Genomic DNA, 23206 nt, shown 5'->3' on the forward strand with positions numbered 1-23206 from the left:
GATAGTGTCGCATCGCAGAAGCGTTAACCGCGATTATTTTACTGCCACGTGCCCCGGACTCTCCTATGTCTTTGCCGCCTTGTCGTTTCTTATTATCGTACGAGCCGACGGAGACGAATGCAAGCCATTGAACGAAGACGGTGATACCGAAGATTGCACCTGTCTGTCGCGAGAGCAAGGTGCAAGAGCGAAGGTAGCCGCTCGTGCCGCGCGATAGCGAGCTAATGAGCTTCGCGGCATGTATTTCTGCGGCTGCGCATGACATTCATGCCCGCACGCATATCTATATCAAACGTATGAATTCGTCACGATAAGGAAATATCTGAAAATTATTTATCAGAATTTCACGTTCGCGAATTACATATAATCCGTACGCATGCAATATTTTCTCATAATTGTAGGAAATTTTCCGCGTATAAAGTCGTTGTGTGCGTTTACGAAATCTCCTAACAATAAGAGATGATGTTAGGTGTACAACTTTGCTTCCGCCGTTTTCCTATAGATGGCTTTAGCGGTAAGTAGCGGTCGAAATAAATAGATCATAGACGTCATGCTATAAACTTGGGCATCTGTCAACATAACCCCATAGAAACATTAGTCGATTTGTGTCTGCATCATGAAGTTATTCTCGATTGAAAATGTCAGTTTACGAGCCAAATTCTCGTCATTTGCGGGAGGTTTTAATTTTCTGCTTCAATATGAAGAAATCTGCGGCTGAGGCTAATCGAATGCTCTCAAATACTTATGGTGAAGCCGCTATTAGTGAAAGAACGTGTCGTGAGTGGTTTCAACGCTTCAAGAACGGTGATTTTCACGTCGAAGACCGGCATAACGGTGGAAGAGAGAAGGTTTTCGAAGATGCAGAATTGGAGGCATTACTTAATGAAGACTCGAGTCAAAGTCAAAAAGAATTGGCACGATCATTGGGAGTGGACAATACTTTGAATCATAAATGTATAACCAGTTTTTTACAATAAAGCCTCGAATTTCGTCAAAAAAACGGCGGAAGCATTACTACAAGCATTAATACAATATTTAATTTGGGATTTTGATAAAAATCCGCTTACAGTATAATATCAATTCTAATGCTTTATATTGTGTGAGAGATGAAAATAATTGATGAGTCGATTATTTTTCTTCTAATCTCTACTTTAAAACATCACTGTTAACCGTTCGTGTTTTTCAAGATACGAAACCCCGTATCACACCTGATGTGCTCTCGATACAGGATTCAAGTAACGACTATAAATACAGCCCTTAGTGGCGTGCGAACAGCAGGTGCACGACCTCTTCATGATCGTATAAGACGCTCAAAATTCTCCGTCTCTCTCGGACACCCCCCTCCCTTCCCCCCACCCCCACCCCTCATTCTCTTTCACGTTGCGCGCATCGTTGGTACCGAGACTCTCGGGTCCACTTCCGAATTCTCGTGATAATTAGAGCCTACCCGGCAGTGAGGCTGCCAGTGGTGACATACATGCCGAGAATTTAATGCCCGGCTATTATTGTCGTTAAATTGTGCGGCGTATTTTCGTCGCTCTTCGTTCGTCGAGGTAAAATATGAAAATCAAACCTGTCTGTGTCTGTCAATAATGCGGGTATCGCGGTTACATTGAAGCGAATTTACGCATCGATTAACTAACATTTTACCACCTTGAGTCTTTGAAAACGGTATATATTTATAATATATTGTTATTTGACACAATTTTTCATTGTTCATCAAGATTGCGGATTTAAATATTATTAATTTTTTTTCTCATCTGGAAGAAATTGAATCTATGTTTAAGAGAGAGAGAGAGAGAGAGAGAGAGAGAGAGAGAGAGAGAGTGCTTGCGCACTTTTTATATACATAACTCGCTCAACGAGTCAACATCGTAGCGAGCATTGTAATAAGTTTTTATGTTAATTTGTATTATCCGTATAATTATATGAATGCTTTATTAAATTCGTAAATTACGCGGCGAGTGTGTGCGCGAGGCGCGTTTTCCTTTTTCGCTCAAGATACATCCATTATTCTCTTCCTCTCCAAAATATCCCGTCTATCCTCCCTTCCGTCTACTCTCTCCCCCGCTCTGTAAGGCTCTCGATCTTCCCCTTCTTCATTGCTCCCGCTTCCTCCCCCTTCCAACCATCCTCTCTATCTCTCTCCTTCCCGCACGTGCGTACGTGCGCGCGCGCGCGCGCCTTCGGACTTTTTTCCTGTTTTTACGCACCGCTCGTTTTTTCCCTTCCGAAATATAATTGGCGGTGCGATGCACCTGTCTCCCTTTCCCTCTCCACCCTCTGGCTCCCCGTCTCCCCCCGCAATCGTCCACTTCTCCAGAGGAAGACCGTGAGTCCAGCTTCGGCGAATCCTGGACGCGTGCCGGCAACTCGCTAACTCGCGGTTGCCGCAGACGGGAAGCGCTAATCGTTCGATATCTCGGGTTTATTGCTTAACCCTTATATAGCAGACCCAACGCTTGTAACGTAATAAACGGAGAGCGGGTCCGATTATTAATCAACCATTAGTGTGCACTTTTCGCGAAAAAAAAATAGAAAGCTAAAGATTATTTATTGAATGTGTTTCGCGTTTCAAAATTTTGTTTATTAAGATAAATGCGCATTAAGAACATTAATGAACAATGAAAGTGACGATTTCGTTAAAGAGATTGAAAATTTCAATCTTACCGGTAGTTTTAATATATTTTTATTTAAAAAAACTTGAAGGAATATATTAAAACTATAATTTTTTTCAACTTTTTTAGATTATTTCTATATTTGCAAAAATATTATGTATCCGTTAGTTGTCCGATTTTACATTCACCGATTTTCACGTTTGTAGATGAATCGACAAATCGATCGCCGGCGGATAAAAGTTGGCACAGCTACGCAAGCAACATCTCTGCGGATTAAAACGTACAAAAGAACCTGATCGCCGACCAAGCTCAGCCTTTGCCTGTACATTGACCTTAGATCTCTCTATTGTTGTTTAGGCTACCGAGTCCACCGTATTTGTACAAACGCGATTTATTTTACGAGAACACTCTTTTCCGCACAAAAAGAATAAAGTCTGTAGAGATTAATTATCATCGATCTATCCGATGCTTTCATTTTTATTTCAATTATCAATATTATTTGAATTATCTGCCTTTTTTTAGCAAGAAATGTGCGACAATCGTATGAAGTAAACCTTCATATTCTGAGTTTCGTGTTTATAGCACACACTGCATGCATTTCCTAATACAATGACATCAATTTCCGGAGGTGGGGGGCACCACGTTTAATCGATTATATTAATCAAACGAGTCGTTATCCCTCTTCTTTATCAAACACGAAGGATGTTCGGCGAGGGGAATACACGGAGAAGAGGAGGGGGCTGCGCCGCTCGTTTCCTTCGAGAAAACTTCTTCAAAGAAACGGATTCGAGACGGTCCCCGTGCCAGGACGGAGGACGGGCCCGTTTCTTCATCCAGTCTTCATCTTCCTTTCATTCTTCTTTTTATCTGTCTTCCTCGTCCGTTTATCCCCCGGACCCGGTTCTCTTGGTAGTCCGCAGTTTCTTTCATAACAAAGTAGAAATCATCCAGGGCTCCTTTTCCTGTACTTTGGCTCCACCCTCTCTGTCTCCTCTTCCCTTCGTCCTGCGACGATAGTATTCATCCACAGCCATCCATAGAAAAGTGCCAAAGTGTTCCATTTCGTGTCAGATATGGAGATTTATTTCTACGATTGGAACGTGTCCTCTTTCTTTCTCTCCTTCCCCCGCTTTCTCTTTATCCTTCTCCCTTCCATATCGAGGGACCATTATTGTAAAGAATCGATCGTGTCATACCGATATCCATTTCTTACGGACGATCCCGTTGCTTTCACTGACGTCGGACGGTATAAATTTTTCCCCGGCTTCCTTTCGTTCTTTCTTTTTCACGTCCTGAAAAACGCGCGAGTTTCTTTTCAATTAAATCTTGCGTAACACGACGAACTTACGACTGTCGATGGTGCACTTTACGCGATAAAAAGTAATATAAACGCATTTATATCTGTAGATTGATTTCCTTTATCCATTCGGGCAGAGACTCACGTGTGTTCCAAATGAAAGACGAGGGTCGTTTCTTGGGACTTCTTTACTTGCATCTTGAGAATTATATGACTGTGCGAAATAATATTCGATGTTGAAACCGATACGAGTAATCGTTACATTGAAACAAATTATTCCTATTCGATGCTTTGCGATACTGGAAAAATTTTAATTTCAAAATCGGAATGTATTTATTTAATTTTACGTATTAGTTATATAGAATAGTTGTGGAATAAATAATTTTCCGAGATTATAATATACGTGTATTGTGCATTATAATATACGTGTGTTATGCATAAATTCCGTAATATACAGGGTGTCCCATTTTAAAGGATCCACTCAAATATCTCAGAAACACTGCGTTAAATCGAAAAATGTTTCACACAAAAGTTATGTGGCTTCAAGAGGGCCATAAGATGGTGACAATAATTTGACCTTGGAAAATCATTTGAAGGTCATGTGAAGGTCAATTTTAAAATCTTAAATGGAAACCCCCATTTTTTATTTAGTATTCTTGTAGCTGACATCGAGTGCTTTCCAAAACACTATAATAAAGTATTTTTTCATTAAGAGTTACTTTTTGAGTTATTTTATATTTTAATCTGACATATTTTGATATAAAAAATTAAATATTTCGTAAAATATTCAGTTTTCGATAATCTTACCGTAATACTTCTATGTATAGAATAATGAGACAAATCAATTAGTATAAAAAAAAAATTGTTTTTAAGAAAATTATTTACAATGTATTTTTTTAAACAATTTGTTTTTTTTGGCACTAATTAATTTGTCTTATTATTCTGTACATAGAAGTATTACGGTAAAATTATCGAAAACTGAATATTTTACGAAATATTTTATTTTTTATATCAAAATGTGTCAGATTAAAATATAAAATAACTCAAAAAGTACTTAATGAAAAAATACTTTATTATAGTGTTTTGGAAAGCTCTCGATGTCAGCTACAAGAATACTAAATAAAAAATGGGGGTTTCCGTTTAAAATTTTAAAGTTGACCTTCACATAACCTTCAAATGATTTTCCAAGGTCAAATAATTGTCACCATCTTATGGCCCCCTTGAAGCCACACAACTTTTGTTTGAAACATTTTTCGATTTAACGCAGTGTTTCTGAGATATTTGAGTGGGTCCTTTAAAATGGGACACCCTGTATATATATATATACAAAAGCTTAAGAAATTAATTGAAGATCTCACTTTTTTGTATCCTGCATAATTTATTCATAATAATCCCGTCTTTAAATAAAAAATGTCTTTGTACAATTGACAAGTGAGCGAGCATAAGATAATAACTATTAGAATAGACGCAGATACGTAACAATAGTAGTGCAATCGTTATTATGCACCTAGCAAGTTACAAGTTTTCCCTCCCCTTTCCTCAAGTGAAGCAACGCATACATTACATTAAAGCAACTTGCAATTTGCAATTTATGCCTGATGTTACGTGTATGGGCGACATAACAATTGTGTCCGAAGTGGCCACGTTTTTTTAACAATAACAGACTCCGCCGTTCCCGGTATCGACGATACGCGGTACGATAAATTACGTATGCATATATGCGGCTAAGATACAGACACACGCACGCGTGTATGTAGGGGTGAACCGGCACGACGCGGCAATGGCTAATCTCTATTTGCATCCCCGAATTTCGACTCGATCCAGAAACCTGACTGCTCCCCTGATTTTCGGCATTCACGTGGCATATGTCGCCCTTGCCCAGGACTCGGGATCTCGATACGTAGACCGTGATCCGGCATAACTGTACTGATATCGTATATAGCGACGTCAGGGGTTCTCAAATGGAAGAAGCAGTTTCTCGACGATTTGTCAAAAAGTTTCAATATTATTATTCAAAAGTTACAAATTGATCGAGAACCTTAATGTCTTAGATTTCGCGTATATCAGAAGCGAGTCTCGGAACGACTTTGATCAAATTCTGATTAATTTAATTGGAGAGAATTGCCTACAAATAAAAATTATGTAATATCGTTCCCAATTAATTTAATTCTTCTTCCCATGTACGTCAAATAATGAAAAATTAATATTTTTCCCTATATTAACAAAATATTGCAGATATTACCGATAAGTTAATCAAAGTTTGTAATTTAAGTGATCCTCGTGAATATAAAACGCGTCGTGTATTAAAAGTGTGATATAAAAATTGACCTTGTATGTGAAAAGGACGCGAGCTATTTTTTTTTCAATCATATTTATTCATTTCGTTTATATAATTTACAGTTATACTTGTATTTAATTCTAGAGCGACACGCGATGACGGAGAGAAGAAGGCACGAGTCTCTTAGTGACGATAGCGATAAATCACAGGCACTCGTTAGCGCACCGCGAATACATTAAGTGACACGACAGTTTTACTCGCGCGTTTTCCCGACGTGAAACACAATATGAGATCCGTTGTCCTCGCGTGCGAACACGCATGTGCAGACGCTCGTCCTGATAGACGGAGGGTTACGCGGCACCCCTCGCGCACGAGCGCGGTCACGACAGAGGAGCGAAGGGACGAAGGGAAAGGAGGAAGGTGTACACGGCAATCGGGAAGTGAGAAAGAGAAAGAGAGAAAGACGGGAGGTGGTGTCGGCCGTGGGGTCGAAGGCACAAAAGAATAGCGTCGCATGCCACGGAGCTGAATCCACCCCTAAAATTCATTCTCCTTCGCCGCTCTCTCTCTCTTTCTCTCTCACGTGTGCAAGGTTGCCCGAACCTTACAAAACGCTCCTCGCGACGAAAGACGTCGACGTGCCGACGAGTGAATCGATTTCCGTATCAGATCTTGGTAGCAATCGCAGAGATTCGCACACACATACATTTCATATATAATAAATTAAACGTATTGTCGAATTAGAGATTGTAGAGTAAATTGTAAAATACAGATGGTACAGATGTTAATCGTTGATGTAAATAATTTTATTCGCCATAATACTCGAGACCCCGCGTTCCCTCTCACATTCGTTTAGCTAGAGGAATACAAAAAATTAATTTCGTTGATTTTGTAAAAATATTGAATAAGTATATAGACACATTCTCTTTCGCCCACTTTCGTCGATAGCGAAATTAACATTTCAATATGAAACCAGATGAGAATAAATGCCGTGACTCTACAAGTGGTTGGCGATAGGCAGGAGAACCACTGTTCACATTATTGATGAGTGCCGTGCAGGGTGGTTGGATGAGTCTCGGGATATTTTTGGGGTGGGCAACAGGCAAGAGTACTCGTAGAGGGTGCCCCGAGCTTTTTCGGATCGGGTCGCCGCTCAGACGCGACGCAGCGCGAAGAGGGGAGGCCAGAAATCGAATGTACCGGGGAGCGGCAGTCGGGGGGAGGGGAAGGTACAGTGAGGGGAAAGAGAGGGGGGAAAGGGAGGCAGAAACCATCTGCCCGCATATGTTATGCCCATGCGTATGTCGAGCCGCGAGCCGTAAGAGAAAACCGCTCGTCCGAGACCGGGAACCGCCGACTGTCTGTCCGACGAGAGGAAGTCGGAAACGAACCCCGTCACCTCCCCCGAAACACACGAGGAAACGAGTGTTTCCGTAATTAGGAAATGTAGTGGGAAGAGGAAAATTGTGCCCCCCCCCCCCCCCGGGGGTTGGCTCGTGTCGGCACGAAGCGGCACGTTTTGATTTTATTCTGGGCCTCGCCACGATGGCGCTCGACGCCTATACTCACGCATTTTAATTTTTATCCCTTCGAGGCAATAAACTTTTTTAATAATCTCGCCCAATCAAATTTGTTTGGTAACATAAAATCGTAAAAAAATTTTCCCTCAATCATTTAAATATTTAATTTTATTAATAAAATAATTTTTTCGCTTTATTCCCCCCACTCTTTTTATTGTTCTAAATATATCTTTATATCGTATGACAAATTGTGTAAAAGCTTGTGGCAAGGATCTATTTAACACTCGGTACGCGATGGACAATGTGCAAATATCCATGACATGAGAGAATGTGATCAGGTGCAACTTAATAGTTGATTAATTAATTATTTTTATTATATTCTTACAACGAGTATATCGGACTCAGTGTCGACGATCGATATTTCATATTGCTCAATTTCGCGGTGAGTCCAGGTGCAAAATTCGTTACTCTCACCTGCGTTGCACATCGTTGCAGATCTGCAAGTCACAACATAAATGCACTTCATTAACGATGCCGGCGTAAAAAGTTTTTTCGGATCATTACCAATCAATCGCTCTTTGTCAATCTACATTCTGTTAGATATTAATTTCTCAAAGTCTCCTTTCTCTACCAATGTGTGCTATTCATTTTTTCATTATTCGTTTTGAAATATCTTGCAACACTTTACATCATTCCGCATCTTCCATAAAAAAAAAGTTTACTACACATCGATTAAAAAAATTTGCCATCAAGATAATATTTATTAATATTTTCAGGGATATCTTGCATATATTAGGTATACAACTTTGCTTCCGCCGTTTTTTTCCCGAAATTCGAGGCTTTATTGTAAAAAATTGGTTAGGCGTTTCGAAATTGCTTGTTGAGTCACTCCCAATGATCGTGCCAATTCTTTTTGACTTTGACTCGAGTCTTCATTAAGTAATGCCTCCAATTCTGCATCTTCGAAAACCTTCTCTCTTCCACCGCTATGCCGGTCTTCGACGTGAAAATCACCGTTCTTGAAGCGTTGAAACCACTCGCGACACGTTCTTTCACTAATAGCGGCTTCGCCATAAGTATTTGAGAGCATTCGATGAGCCTCAGCCGCAGATTTCTTCATATTGAAGCAGAAAATTAAAACCTCCCGCAAATGACGAGAATTTGGCTCGTAAACTGACATTTTCAATCGAGAATAACTTCATGATGCGGACACAAATCGACTAATGTTTCTATAGGGTTATGTTGACAGATGCCCAAGTTTATCGCATGACGTCTATGATCTATTTATTTCGACCACTACTTACCGCTAAAGCCATCTATAGGAAAACGGCGGAAGCGAAGTTGTACACCTAATATCAATTTTTCATGCTATAATTGAGATGGGGTTAAAGAGCGCGCGTGCCCCGATTTGCCTGAATGGTGGACAAAGATTGAGAAAGAAAGAGAAGGAGAGATAGAGAGCGGTCTCCGGGAAAGATCGTCCTGTTCCCTTTAAAGCTCGAAGAGAGGAGAACACGACGCGACGGTCGATCGTTGCATTGTGATGCGCGGACCGAACGAACGGGGAACGAGATCCCGTTCGCGCGCGAGCTCGAAGCGAACGAGGCAGGCACCCTAAAGTGCAGCTGGTCTCACGTCACTCGTTCCGGGGCACACGAACGAAGTGCGCTCTCGTAGTCGTCTCTTCTCGCACGGTCGTTGTTGCGTATCTGCCCTCTCCTTTCCAACAGCCGGTTTCTTTCAACCGATAGGATGGACGAGGACGAATGATCGCAGCCACGCTTCGGCCACGCGACTTCGAGCCACACAGAAGCCTCCTTCTTGCACTTTACATGCCTGTAGGTCGGAGGTTGTAAGTTGTAACCACACGCGCGCGTATCTCTCGATAACAATCGAAATGAGTCTCGATTATTGCGACATTACGTACGCTGATAATTATCTTCTTTTCTCTATATTTCCCAAGCGAGTTACACCGTTCGTTTACAACGACTGTTAATATTTGCTTCGGCTACGATAAATACAAATTATATAGAGAAAAACAAGTTTTAGAAATCGTGATGTGGAAATACAAATAATAAAAAATTTTAAATTTCATATCGTATGGATATAAAAGCGTAGACAAAGAGCAGTCGAATAAAAATAATTATGTTATTTTCAATCGTTTAAATTGGCAAACTGAGCTTTATCTTAAAACTGCGAAGTATCGAAAATATTATTTACGATAAATCAAAGCAGCAAATAATATATAACGGTAAAGAAATTAATGCACAATGAATCAACTCTAGACGGCGAAGGCGCATCGAGAAAAAAAAATTGTTAACTTGACTAAATTCGTTCAACTAATTACTATTTCTTTAATTGAAATATTTTAATATTTTAAGTCAAATACGACATATTGAATAATTAAATCCAACATGAGGTATATTTTATTTAAATAGTTAAATATTTCAATTAAAGAAATACAAAGAAATAGTATAATTAGTTGGACGAAATTAACTTTCTTTTTTTCTCTCCGTGCACTTGCGATCTACGCGACATCAATGCGAGACATTAAGAGCGATGCATATGGTTCCTTCCGAGAGGAAACCGTCGCGGCTGCCGTTTGATTACTATCATCGTCGTATATATCCTTGAAGAGCACGACAGTTGGTTTCTTGTCGCGAACGATCGCGTCGTATACCTTCGACGAAACGACGCGTAAGCGTCGCGATGGCATTTTCGCGCCGAGGGTTGGTACAAAAAAAAAAAAAAAAGAGAGAAAGAAGCGTGAGATCCATCGGCGCTACGGATTAGTCACCGCGCGAGTTGAACGGACTACGTGTGGCAAAAAAAAAAGGGAGAGAGAGAAAGATAAAAGAGTGAAAGAGAGGAAAAAAAAAGAGCGATTTCTTCTCGGTTCTTTTCTGCGCCCTTTTTTTTTTTTTTTTTGACAAACCCTCGAATCCCGGAGCAGGAAACGGCTTGGACTTTTTGCGCCTTCGAACCTTTTATTATCGAAGCGGTCTGAGTTATCTCAACTTTTAACGGCAAGAGAAAAGGAGACCGCGTCTACCCCCGAATACTCGCGCGTGAAAAAATAAAAAAAGGATCACTTTCGTTATCCTAAAGCGCAACGGTACCGCGGTTTGCTTTCTCATTTTTGAAGATTCAGTAATCAGCATTAAGATAACAGAATCGATATGACAATCGAACGTTTTAATCTCTGCTTAATCTAGGAATACTCCCAATGGCACGCATGTTCTAATTATTTTGATCAAAAGACGTTATTACATAGATATTATAAATATATCATTAAGTTACAAAAATATAATTTTAATATAATTTAATAAATATAATTTAAAAAATTTAATACAACTTTAAAAATTAAAGAAACCTAATGTATATAATCGTGAAATAAGATAACATTCTATTACATTTCTTTAATGGAAAATCATTTGAAGGTCATGTGAAGGTCAACTTTAAAATCTTAAATGAAAACCCCCATTTTTTATTTAGTATTCTTGTAGCTTGCCTCGAGAGCTTTCCAAAACATTATAATAAAGTATTTTTTCATTAAGTACTTTTTGAGTTATTTTATATTTTAATCTGACATATTTTGATATAAAAAATTAAATATCTCGTAAAATATTTAATTTTTGATAATCTTACTTCTATGTACAGAATAATGAGACAAATCAATTAGTATAAAAAAAAAATTGTTTTTCAGAAAATTATTTACAATGTATTTTTTTAAACAATTATTTGTTTTTTTTGGCACTAATTAATTTGTCTTATTATTCTGTACATAGAAGTATTACGGTAAAATTATCGAAAACTGAATATTTTACGAAATATTTTATTTTTTATATCAAAATATGTCAGATTAAAATATAAAATAACTCAAAAAGTACTTAATGAAAAAATAGTGTTTTAGAAAGCTCTCGTTGTCAGCTACAAGAATACTAAATAAAAAATGGGGGTTTTCGTTTAAAATTTTAAAATTGACCTTCACATAACCTTCAAATGATTTTCCAAGGTCAAATCAATGAAAGCATCTTATGGCCCCCTCGAGACGTAACAACTTTTGTCTGAAACATTTTTCTCTTCCGGGCTTGGTTTTTAAGATATTTTCCTGAGGAGATTAAAATGGGACACCCTGTATATTTAATTGTACAATAATAATCTAATTCTTTCATAATTGATTTGATATTTAAAATTTCTTTTTACAATGGATACACTCGCTATTACGATGTTATGATGATACTTTTCTCTGAAGAGAGGCACGAGAAGATTGTATACCGCCGCTACAAAGAATTTAACATCGCAAAAATCGCATTTTGTTACATGAAGACGCTCGAGTATCGTTTACAATCGAAAAATCCGAGCAAAGTCAGCGAGGGATACAGGAAAAAGGAAAGAGAGAAGAGGTAGATCGAGCAGGCTGATCGTATAATTTTGCACATTGTAAAGCCCAGCCCGTGACGGGGTGGACTCGATAGAGAGAAAGGGAGTAGAATTACCTTTCGTAACTGAATAGAGCGCACCTACGTAGGGGCACGTAGGACGAGTTGTATAGCGGAACTATAAGTGTGCCTCGAATCAGGATCGGATATGAATCAGTTTTTTTATAATACAGTCCTCGTGTACCGTTAAAATCGGATGTTCCTCACAATTTATGTATTTTGAAGCTTATTTCTCCACAAACTTTCCTTTTTTTTTTCTTGATCAAAAAATTTTAATTTTTATCATCATTTTATTAGAATATCTTTTAGAAAAAAAAAAGGCTATTCTACTCATTATATGTTAAGAAAGATAATATTAAGAATAAACCTAAACGTATGTTAGATTTTTTTATAATATCTGAAGCAATCTTGATTGCATTACACGAAGATTATTAAACCTGCGACAGAACGGAAGTGCAGGCCGTTCGTCAAAGAGAAACATCCTTTGTACGAATTTATGACTTCGAAATCCGCCCCTGCAACGGAGCATGGTGCGTAACAGAAGTGCGTAGGCATTGGTCGTGCACACGTGCAGGGGCACGCGTCGTGACAAAGGGCCCGCACTGATCCACCCCCTTTCTCTGCCTCATTTTACTCCCCGCCGCCACCATCCCTCCTCTTCATCCCTCTTGCCACTGCATTCTCTGTGCGACCCGACGTGACTGCTCGGTCGCTTAACGCGGTCTAGGTTGAAAGCGTTCGTCTTGTTATTAGCGTTTTTTTAATCACGTGGGCCCCCGCGGCTCCGCATCGGGCTCTGCGAATTTTACGCGTAACGCATGGTTAAAGTTCCGCTCGCGCTGTGACTTGGCCGGGGAGGCATCGGGGGACTTATTGCTTTTACCCCATCGCACCGGAAGAGCGAGTCATGCTCGTACCATGCGATGACGATCACGTATACCGAATGAACGCTACCTGGACGCTTCACGATCGATACTCGAATGTAAGCAATAACATTTGAACTTTACGCGCGATGAATTTTTTTAGTAATTTAAGACAGGAGAAAAATAATGTGTATTTCCATAAAAGCGATAGAATGAAATTCCCAGATTCCAAACGGAAGAGAATTTAAATTTAAATGTAAAGAAGTGTAAAAGAGGAAGGCTCACGTTCCGTAACGATAAATGCGAACAGACAGGCATTGTCACTGTCGCAATAATACGGCCATCAATAACCTCGGATGGTTTATCCCCTTAACAATAATCACAGAAAATTAGCAAAACCCATTGGAGGAAGAGAGGGGTACCGTATAGCCCCCGTTCGTATAGCTAGTAAGCTGCGATGACGCGCGCGCAGAAAAAAAAAACGAGGAGACCGCGGCCGAATTTATAACGGAATATATAGAGCGCCGACCCTTCTCGCGAGAAAGAAGCCTTAATCTCCTCCTGGTTCCATGGGGCACCGAGGGGGCGAACGGGCGCGCACGCCTCGGAGTCCCACGAGAAGTGCACGGGGATTATGCGCGAGAACGGGGGATCGCCGAGGGGCCCTACCGAGTTCCCTCCATCCTCTTCTCCTCCCCTCCCCACCCCCCTTCCTCTCTCCCCGTCATCCATTGTTGGGGATCGTTCGGGAAGCATAATGCCTCCGGATGAGCCTGTAAACTTATCAGTCGGACGGTCGCGAGCCGGCATCGATGCTCGATAATATCGAAACACCGTGATATACAGCCTAGCGGGAAATGGGTCGAGCAAGGGATGGAAGGAGGAGAGGAAGGAGAGAGAGAGAGAGAGAGAGAGAGAGAGAGAGGATGATATCCCGATCGCGCGCCTTCGTCTGGATACGTAAATCAGGATCAGAGATCACTTTGTGCTCTCGGTGGTCGGCGCGTAAGGAATTCTCGCCTTTGAAAAGATTTGATTCCATTTGCGCGCTACCACCGGATCAACATATCTGGAAACTTTACGGGTGTTCCCGAGCTTCCCTAAGTTTCTGCGAGAACGCGCGCGCGAGATTTCGGCTCTACCCTTTATTCTCTTTTAAACTGCAAGCGCTCAGATATATACGTTATCCTCGCAATGATAATCGTAAAATTACGTACGTTTAACGCGCGATAAGACACGATGCTTATAAGTGTCCCCAGCCATGCAACGTTCGGATACACGCGTGTGTAAGCCGCTTTATATTCCTCGGGTGACGTTCTCGTATATATTGTATAAGATTTGGGTGTAACGTCAAATAAATACTGATTATATGCCAGGTATATAAATATGAAACCGAAATTTTTGTATAGAAAATACACGTTTATTGTATGAAAATGATAAAAAATATTTTATTCCAAGTATTGCCCATTGCTAGCTATACATTTTTCCCATCTCTCTGACAATTTGTGGATGCCACGCCAAAAAAAACTGTTGCTCCTTTGAGGCAAACCAGTCATCGTGCCATTTTCGTACATTTTCGTGAGAAGTGAAGCGCTGCTTGACAAGTGCGTGTCCCATCGATGCAAATAAGTAGTAATCGGATGGAGCCAAGTCTGGTGAGTAAGCCGCATGCGAAAGTATTTCCCAACTAAACGCCTCAATCGTTTTCTTGACCGGTTTTGCTGTGTGCAAAATCACTTTGTGTTGCCTTTTTTGATATTCTGGTCGTTTTTCACGCAAAGCTTGATTCAAATCGATCATTTGTTGTCGGTAGCGTTCGGTATTAACGGTTTCGCCAGGTTTTAGCAGCTCGTAATAGATCACACCCTTCTTCCACGTTCTTCGTTTCTCACGTCAAAATCGCTACTTTTGAATTTTTTAAACCACTCAAAGCACTGTGATTTACCAAGAGCATGCTCGTCGTAAGCTTCGACAAGCATTCGATGCGATTCTGCAGCAGTTTTCTTCAAATGGTAACAGAAAATCAATGCTGTCCGCAAATCGTAGTTTCCAGGCACAAAATTCGACATGTTCAACGCTATTAAAAACTATGCTGTTGTATGAAACTTGTATTGTTGTGAGTTGAAAATCTTTATCAGATGTCAAAACAAGAAAGTGGCGCCAATGGCGCGGTTTGACGATAACTACATTGACAGCTAGGACCATCTATGGGCAAATTCCGGTTTCATATTTATATACCTGGTATGAGTCGAGATTACGCGAGAAAAGCAAATTTACGCATCAAAAATTCTTTACATTTGTTCTTCTTATTTTATCTGAGCGGGAAATATTTCATCATATCGTTAATGAACATCATATGCGAGGATTGAGCCTCTTCCCGTTTTCAATGAAAATAATGAGGAAGTGAGAAGGATGCAGTTTCGTCCGAGAAAGATTTTATAAATCATCGTCTTAACCGCTGTTAAGGACTAACCAGTGTCACGTGCAAGCCATTCGCACACGAAATTGCGTTAATCCCCTATGGGAAGAACGGATCTTTCTTGCATGTGGGAAAACCACAGTGCTGTATCGCGTTATTCCCATAAACAGAGATCTTTCCCAGCTGTTGAAAAATCATTACTTCTATCCTATCGCATAGAATCGCTAAATAATTTAAAATATATTACTCAACGTTCATAAAGTATAATATTAACTCTCAGAGTTATATGAGATAATATTTTCTCGAATTGCAGACGCTTTTATTATTTTTTAATAAATAATCATTCGTTTTGAATCTAAAAATAAAATTTTTCGCGAGGAGAGGGAGAGAGAATGGGTAGAGTCCCAGTTTATATAACGTATATTATAAATTCGGGTCACAACGTTTTAATCGTATGGTCGGTTCAGGCTCTCAGGTTTAGGTGCACAAATGCAGACTAGATCTAGGTCGAATCCCTCCGATCCCTTCGGCATAATCAGCACAGCCCCAGGCATAAAAAGCTTTTTTTAATCTCGCGGATGCTTCTCTTAAATTATATAAATTTACGTATGCGCATAAAGACCGCAGTTAAGTACTAATCTAATTCAAATGTTCAGTTCACAATCCAGTTATTTTGCATGGTAACTAGAGTAAATTTTTTTTTATTTAATGATAAATCTTAGTGTTGTTTTTTTTTAACCTACACAATTTTGCCCCTTTTCTATTTTAATTCATGCGTTATATGTTTCACGGATGAAAATAATTGCTAACGAAAGCAAGAATTTTAAAGCGAAAGATCTTATGAAATATATATGTGGGAAGTTTATGTAACGGAACTTTTTGGCTAGTAGGCGATTTTATAAACCGGTTTTTTTAATTTTTTTTTTATTTTTTTTTCCCGAACAAAAATCATATTTCGCATTCGATATGTCATTCTCACGAGCGTACCGCCCCGAAACACGAAACTTCCGCGGCACGACGAGCGTATGTGGCTCTTCCTGTCTTTTACCGCAAGTAGAAAATATACCAGGTGGAATAAATTTTTTTTTTTTTAGAAATTTCTTTTTTTTTTCATGATTACTAAATGCAATTCTTGCAATATTGTAAACTTGCAAATAAAAATGTATAAAATCATTAAATGCCATAAAAAGTTTCAAAAAATCTCATTTTTTATCATGCAGTTTATAATATGTTAAAAAATATAAAATATTATATATATATATATATATATAGAGAGAGAGAGAGAGAGAGAGAGAGAGAGAGAAAGAGAGAAACAGAGAGAGAGAGAGAGAGTTTCTCATATAGTAGCACACAACGCACATGCATATGCACTTTCTCATGATGAATTCTATCGCGTACAACGGCGAAGATTAAAGCAGCCGGTTTTGATAGGGTAAAAATGCAAATTGCGAAACGCATTTTTTTAGTTGGCATGAATATCTAGCACGAGGATCCCTACGTTATCTTTGATCAACAGATAATCACAATATCTCGGTATGAATAATTTTTTTATTAAACGACGGAGAGAGATTTATGTACCGTACAAATATTAGGCAGTTTAATACTTGCCGATTATAAAGAGAGAGAGAGAGAGAGTAACGGAATAGAATATTTCGATAAAATATGCCGGATTGGAACAGACGCTAAACAGATCAACGATATAAATATGACTGTATTTAGCAATATTATTTCCGAGCATGCGTATCGACGCGCGTACGGCAATAAGGGCCAAAGTACATAATAACATGGCCCTCTTTAATCGTGTATCGACCGCCGTTCAATTACGCATTAGATTACCGGGATCACTTTGTCTTTCGTACAGTGTTCCGCGGCGGCGAACGCCACCGGTACGAGAAGCGGTAATTGCGTGCAAGGTACGCACGCACGCACGCACGCACGCACGCACGCACGCACGCATCAATGTGCGCCACGCATTTATTGCTGGGCCCTAGAGACCCACACACGTAGCCGTACACAACCGGCACACGCGCGCTCTCTCTCCCCCGGCATATGGCGCGTACGGTCCCCCTTTTTCAGTTCCGGGGGAGAAGAAACGAGGGGCTGCGGCGCGTGCTGAAAATCCCCACCATCCTTCACTCTTTCTCTTTCTCTCTTTCCCTCTCTCTCTCTCTTCTCTATTCTCTTCCCTTTCGTGGATTCTATGGCCCACGGTTTCGCTCCCTCTCGTTTACAGGCGCCCTTCTCCCTTCTTACTCCAACCCCGCGATCTCACCAACTCGGCGCGGTGCGGCAAGATGCTAACCCATCTATCGATGTCCGCGCTCATTCTCGACGCGGACGCCATGTAGTGCATAGGACGGAAGTATGATTATCAAAGAGAGATGCTGATCATACGTGATCATGAGAATCTCTTCCTTTCAGCGACGGTGAACGCGAGACTCCGGAAGCCTTTGTATTCTCGCCAACGTATTCTCGAATACGTATTTCTGTTTCGTAAATCGACGCGAAATTGTCCAGTGGTTGTGTAAATTACGTGATTCGTGTGGATCGTTGTTGGTTGCGAGTGAAGAAAAGTGAAGAGTGAAATGTCTTCAGTCGAATTGAGTGCGTCGCGAAGTTTCGATAGAATCTTCTTTCTCTTTCGTTTGCAGATATTGAATATTTGAAACGTTTTCTTGTAGAGAAAATATAACAAACTTAATTAATTGTGTCTTGTGCGTATCATTGACAATTTAACATATAAGACACCATTGATTCTGCTAACCTTGCATCGACATTAAAGCCGCGTCAAATTGCGACTATCATTCGTCTAAAGAAAACACCGGATCAATATTTAATCACTAATTGATTGAAAATCCATCGTGCGTTCAACATAAACGATTTGGTGATTGTTGTTAGTGAAATCGAGTTTGAAATGGAAACTTCAATTATGATTTCATCATATATGCAACATGCAGTACGTAGATCAACGTTTTAATGAGGAACTAAAGTGCATCAATCGATAGCAATAAAATATCGATGAAAAACATCATTATGAATGAATGATAAATACGGATAAATTATTAAAACCTAAGTGCCTTTAATCTATAGTGAGATTTCTCTCGTTTTTTTGACAATACGTTATTATTGTATATATAAAAGACGATTACGTTAAATGTATTGTTGGAGAATTTCATCTTTATGGCGAACATCATACCATTTTCATCGAGAGTCGCAGCTTAATTTTTGGTGATTATTGAATTTTGGAAAAAAAGTACACGTTATTTCAAAAATATAAAAATATATTGTATTATTTTTTTATTTGTAATTATATGGCAGCATTATACATGCATTTAATATACATTATACAAACAGATTCTTTCCGGATAGAAATAAATTAGATTTTTATAATTAAGACAATTTTATAATTAAGTATAACGGCAGAATCTGCCGTTTTAAGCCATATCTAGAAAATTATTATTATTCTTCAATTCGGCGAAATTAATCGGGAGCGAACGTGCACGAAAATCGGATTCGATTCTTGATATTATTAGATAGAAAAGTCGGTCGCCTTTTATCAAAAGTAAAGCCGATAATTTGCGTAAAAAAGATAGATTTGTTTTGAAAGATTTGAAACAATAGTTTCCGAGGAGTCGACGACCGTCGCGGAGAAGAATAGACGGTGACCTCATGCTTTACTTAAGCCATGGCGAACGGCAGCGAGACAATTAGATCTCGGCTCGAGTCATCAGCTTCGTAGGTTAGTAAAGAAGGAAGCTATGGACGTGTTAGAGAGACATTTGTGCAAAAATCTGTAGCAAAATATATTTACATATTTCTATCTCGAATCTAACAATTTATCTAAGAAATTGCGCTAATTGTCATTTTTAGAAAAAAAAAAAAAATATAAAAATCTCTTTACCTCTTTGAAGTATATATAGATTATATACTACTAAATATATATATTATTAATTCTAAAGAAATAATGAAGAATATTATTAATCACAGTTTATAAATGATAATTAAGTCTTTACAAGAAAGATTTACAATTGCTTTTTTGCGAGCGACAGGTTTGACCTAGATGCGAATTAATACCCAATCAAGCCGTTTTCCAACGGTTCGCTTCGATGATCGCCTTTGTCTCCGACAAGAGAATACGTTTTATTTATAAGTCCGACAATTAGGTTCGTCCTCGACAAGCATTAGCGTCGTTTATCGACCGGTCAACTCGGCTGTCTTAACGCAACTCATTTAATGAATGTTATTGTGGAAACGGCATAATAATATACGAAACACGATATTATTTGCAAAATCTATTTAGAAAAATATTCTAAACTAGATATGTTAATTTATGAATTATATCCGCATTTTTATCATAATAATTATTTGGCTTTGTTATTTATGACTTAATAAGTTTAATTATAAAGATTTCTAATAGTATTTCTGACAGTATTAATTGCTGACGAATTGCTTGAAATATAAAAAAATCTTACGAAAAGAAATGATCTTTTTTCAGGTTGGAGCAAAATTGCGTGGTGTTTACACGTTTCAAGAGTGATCCTGTAAACCGGAAATAAACAAATTGTATCATTAAGAAGCACTCGCTGAAACAAACATAATGGCGACTATGGGGGTAACAGTGTTCTGCAATAGAGTACAAATAAACGGCAACGATCAGGAGCAATTGATGTTGCTGCGAACGCTGCATGATAACGAGAACAATATTATCGGTAATCAATCGACGCTAATAGTCCCGAAAAACAACAGCGGCGGTAACGCAGCGAGTTCCGCCACCGTGTTACCCCCCTACGACCCTTCCAGATTGAAGAAGCACGGCAAGAACGGTCAACCGCCGCCTGTCGCCGTTGCTCGAAGAAATGCCAGAGAGAGGAATCGCGTGAAACAAGTAAACAACGGATTTGCCACGTTGAGACAACACATTCCGAGCCATATTGCCGCGGGTTACGGAGACAGGGGTAAGAAGTTATCCAAGGTGGAGACTCTCAGGATGGCCGTCGAATACATCAGAGGTCTTCAGAGGCTCCTGGCTGAAGCTGACGGCGTCGAATACGATTCCAAGATGTCTATCGGCGCACAGTGCGCACCTTCCCCAACTAGTAGCGTTATCTCTTCGAGTCACAACGGCTCCGGCGAGAGACTCATTCTCGAGGACGACGTGTTAGCCGCGGAAGACGACGAAGCGGAACAACTGGATGAAGAAGAGGACGGAAGTAATGTCAAATCGAAAATTACGTTGTCCAGGTAAATTCTGGATATTGAATCGTAGCATTAATTGAAAAGAGACACGCGAGCGACACGTTATATCGTAAAGATAAAAAAAAATGTACATTTAAAGCTTGTATTTTATTTTATATTTATATATAGAAAGAATTATATATACAATTACATACATTAACAATAATTTAATTTTTTTTAGGATTTTCGCTTTCATGATCTCTTTCCAATTATCGCTATCGTATGTATAAAATCGATACAAACACATTTGAATGCAAAAATTAAGAGCGATTTTTTTTTAGTCATATTATAACTGTGTTTTCCCCCGACAGATTATCCCCTAATCGACCTGCCATCTCATCGCCACGTGACTATTACGCATCTTCAGCAGGCGATGAGGAAAATTTGGAGCCACGAACCGTAACCGGTGGACAGAATTTCTCCAGGCTGTCGCCAAATTCTGTGGCCTCGCCGCCTTCGGAATATTATGCACAGAACGAGGAGAATCTCGAGCCACAGATTCTTTCACCGTACAGCGGCGCCGGGGACAGCGAAGAGGGTGCGACGACTGTATACGCGACCAGTCCGGAGACCTTCGCCGGGGCCCTTTACTACAAGCAAGAGATCACCGAGACGGGGGAATTTATGGACGTCGTCAGCTGGTGGGAACAGGAACAGGGTAGACTTGTTCATCAACAGCACACGCAACGGCTGACGCACGTGTAACCATAAGGTGAGTTCCCGACGAGTTTATCTGTATTCAAGTCTGGAGATGACAAGCCTGTCGTCTCATGGATAAATTATACGAATTTAAATAATTTAATAAACTATTTCCACGATATGCGTATAGTTTCTTATTTCGTTAAATAAAAAAATCAGGATTTAATTAACAGGATATATTTTGTAAAATACTATTTGCTTTATTTTTCTTGTCACGCACTAGTAAATAGACGAATGATTATACAACGAGGAATAAAGATCGCTCGATTCTAATGCAAAGATGATCGTAGGCAAAAGTTCTTTTGCAAGAAAACGACAGAAATGGGATAAGGGTGGTAATATCGGTTCGTGCGGGTATCGTCGGTTGCGTTTCTGATGCATCCAGGATGCACACGTGATACAAGCGTCGCGGAAGCACCGCCAAGTGGAAACTCGTGTTCGACGCTTCGTCTCGAACACGTGCTACGTCGGGCCCGAAAATAAACTTTACGCACCGAAACCACTTTACGAAGTACGTGCCGACGTGACACTTGGATGTCACGGTCTCTTCTGTGCTTGCTGTCACATCGAGAACCCTCTCGTTCAAAGAGACTTTATCAGCTCAAAACGTATCTTTCTGATAAAAAACTGTCGCGCGCGCGTATAGCACCAGATTTTAATAATATATTTTAAAAAGTTTTCTCTCTCTATAATTTATAGCATCTTTATACACAATCATATCTTTATTCGTTATCCTTATTATTATATAATGATAAGAAAGAAGAATTTTTTTTATATAATATGTGTTATTTTTTTAAAAATAATCACAATAAAATAATTATTTATATGTGACTCGCAATCTTAAATTTTTCTCTTTAGTTAAAATTCAAGTTTGACGCGTTTTAACTTTTGCAATCGCGTAACTGCAATTTCGTTTTTTTTCGATTATATTTGCGCATCGAAGATCACAGGAACTTAAAGTCTATAGCACGCAATTTGGGTGACACATGGCCGCTGGTGGATCATGGTGTGTCATCTTAAAAGCGTGGCGACCACGAACGGAAGTGGCGGAACGTCTAGCCATATGTTGGATATTCTCCTTGAAATATCTCGCAACCAGACCTTCCTCAATCTTCTTGGTTTCCAATTGCTGGTCATCAATTCCTATGGATATCTAGCACATGTCCGTTTCACGATCAAGTTACTTCTTTTAAATCCGCTTAAAATACTTCAAATACAAAATTGATATTCCTACTAAATATGTATGGTATATAAAATGGCTTATATACTTACTTCTTCCGATATTTCGGCAAAAATCTGCTAGAATTAAAACAGTTTATTATATGAGAATTATGAAATTTGTATATGTTACACATTTTATTTGTTATATTACGCTTAAAAATACATATATTAGGTGTACAAATAAGTTTCCGCCGCTTTTTATCAAAAATTAGGCATTTATCGTGAAAGAACGAAACTTAATGTTTTGAGTCACTCCCAATGTAAGTGCAAGTTCTTCTTGCGTTTGGCACGAATCTTGATCCAATAATGCTTCCAATTTCGCGTCTTCATACACTTCCGGCCTTCCGCTACGTTTTTTGTCTTCGATGTCAAATTCACCGTTCTTAAACTTTTGAAACCACTCACGACAACTTCTCTCACTTAAGGCAGCCTCACCATATGCTTCTACGAGCAATCGATACGCCTCAGCTGCAGATTTCTTCAAATTGAAGAAGTAAATCAAAAGTTCCCGCAAATGACGCTTATTCGGCTCAAAACTCGACATTTTCGCACACAAAAGAATATATTATACTGATAAAAAATCACTAATATTTTAAGGTTATGTTATTGACTGA

General features: G+C 39.3%; 1 protein-coding gene across 6 annotated transcripts in view; it reads left to right on the forward strand.

The window, feature by feature from the left end:
* The window catches only part of LOC138933137 (achaete-scute homolog 2), a 157293-nt gene that overhangs the window by 129574 nt on the left and 4513 nt on the right, over nt 1-23206 (forward strand). For 2 of the 6 annotated variants that reach the window (XM_070295656.1, XM_070295660.1), the window contains exons 5-7: nt 19933-20678; nt 20854-20892; nt 20984-21384. In XM_070295656.1, the coding sequence (XP_070151757.1) occupies nt 20035-20678; nt 20854-20892; nt 20984-21377 (1077 nt within the window). In that variant the 5' untranslated portion in view covers nt 19933-20034 and the 3' untranslated portion in view covers nt 21378-21384. Of the gene's footprint in view, nt 1-17776; nt 18394-18606; nt 18666-18827; nt 19177-19932; nt 20679-20853; nt 20893-20983; nt 21385-23206 lie in introns of those variants that run through there. The other 4 variants (XM_070295659.1, XM_070295658.1, XM_070295657.1 and 1 more) reach the window with 4 other exon arrangements.

Source organism: Polyergus mexicanus, unplaced genomic scaffold, assembly GCF_030449975.1.
Source record: "Polyergus mexicanus isolate NDT 795.1 unplaced genomic scaffold, iyPolMexi1.0 SCAF_5, whole genome shotgun sequence".
Classification (NCBI taxonomy): Eukaryota; Metazoa; Arthropoda; class Insecta; order Hymenoptera; family Formicidae; genus Polyergus; species Polyergus mexicanus.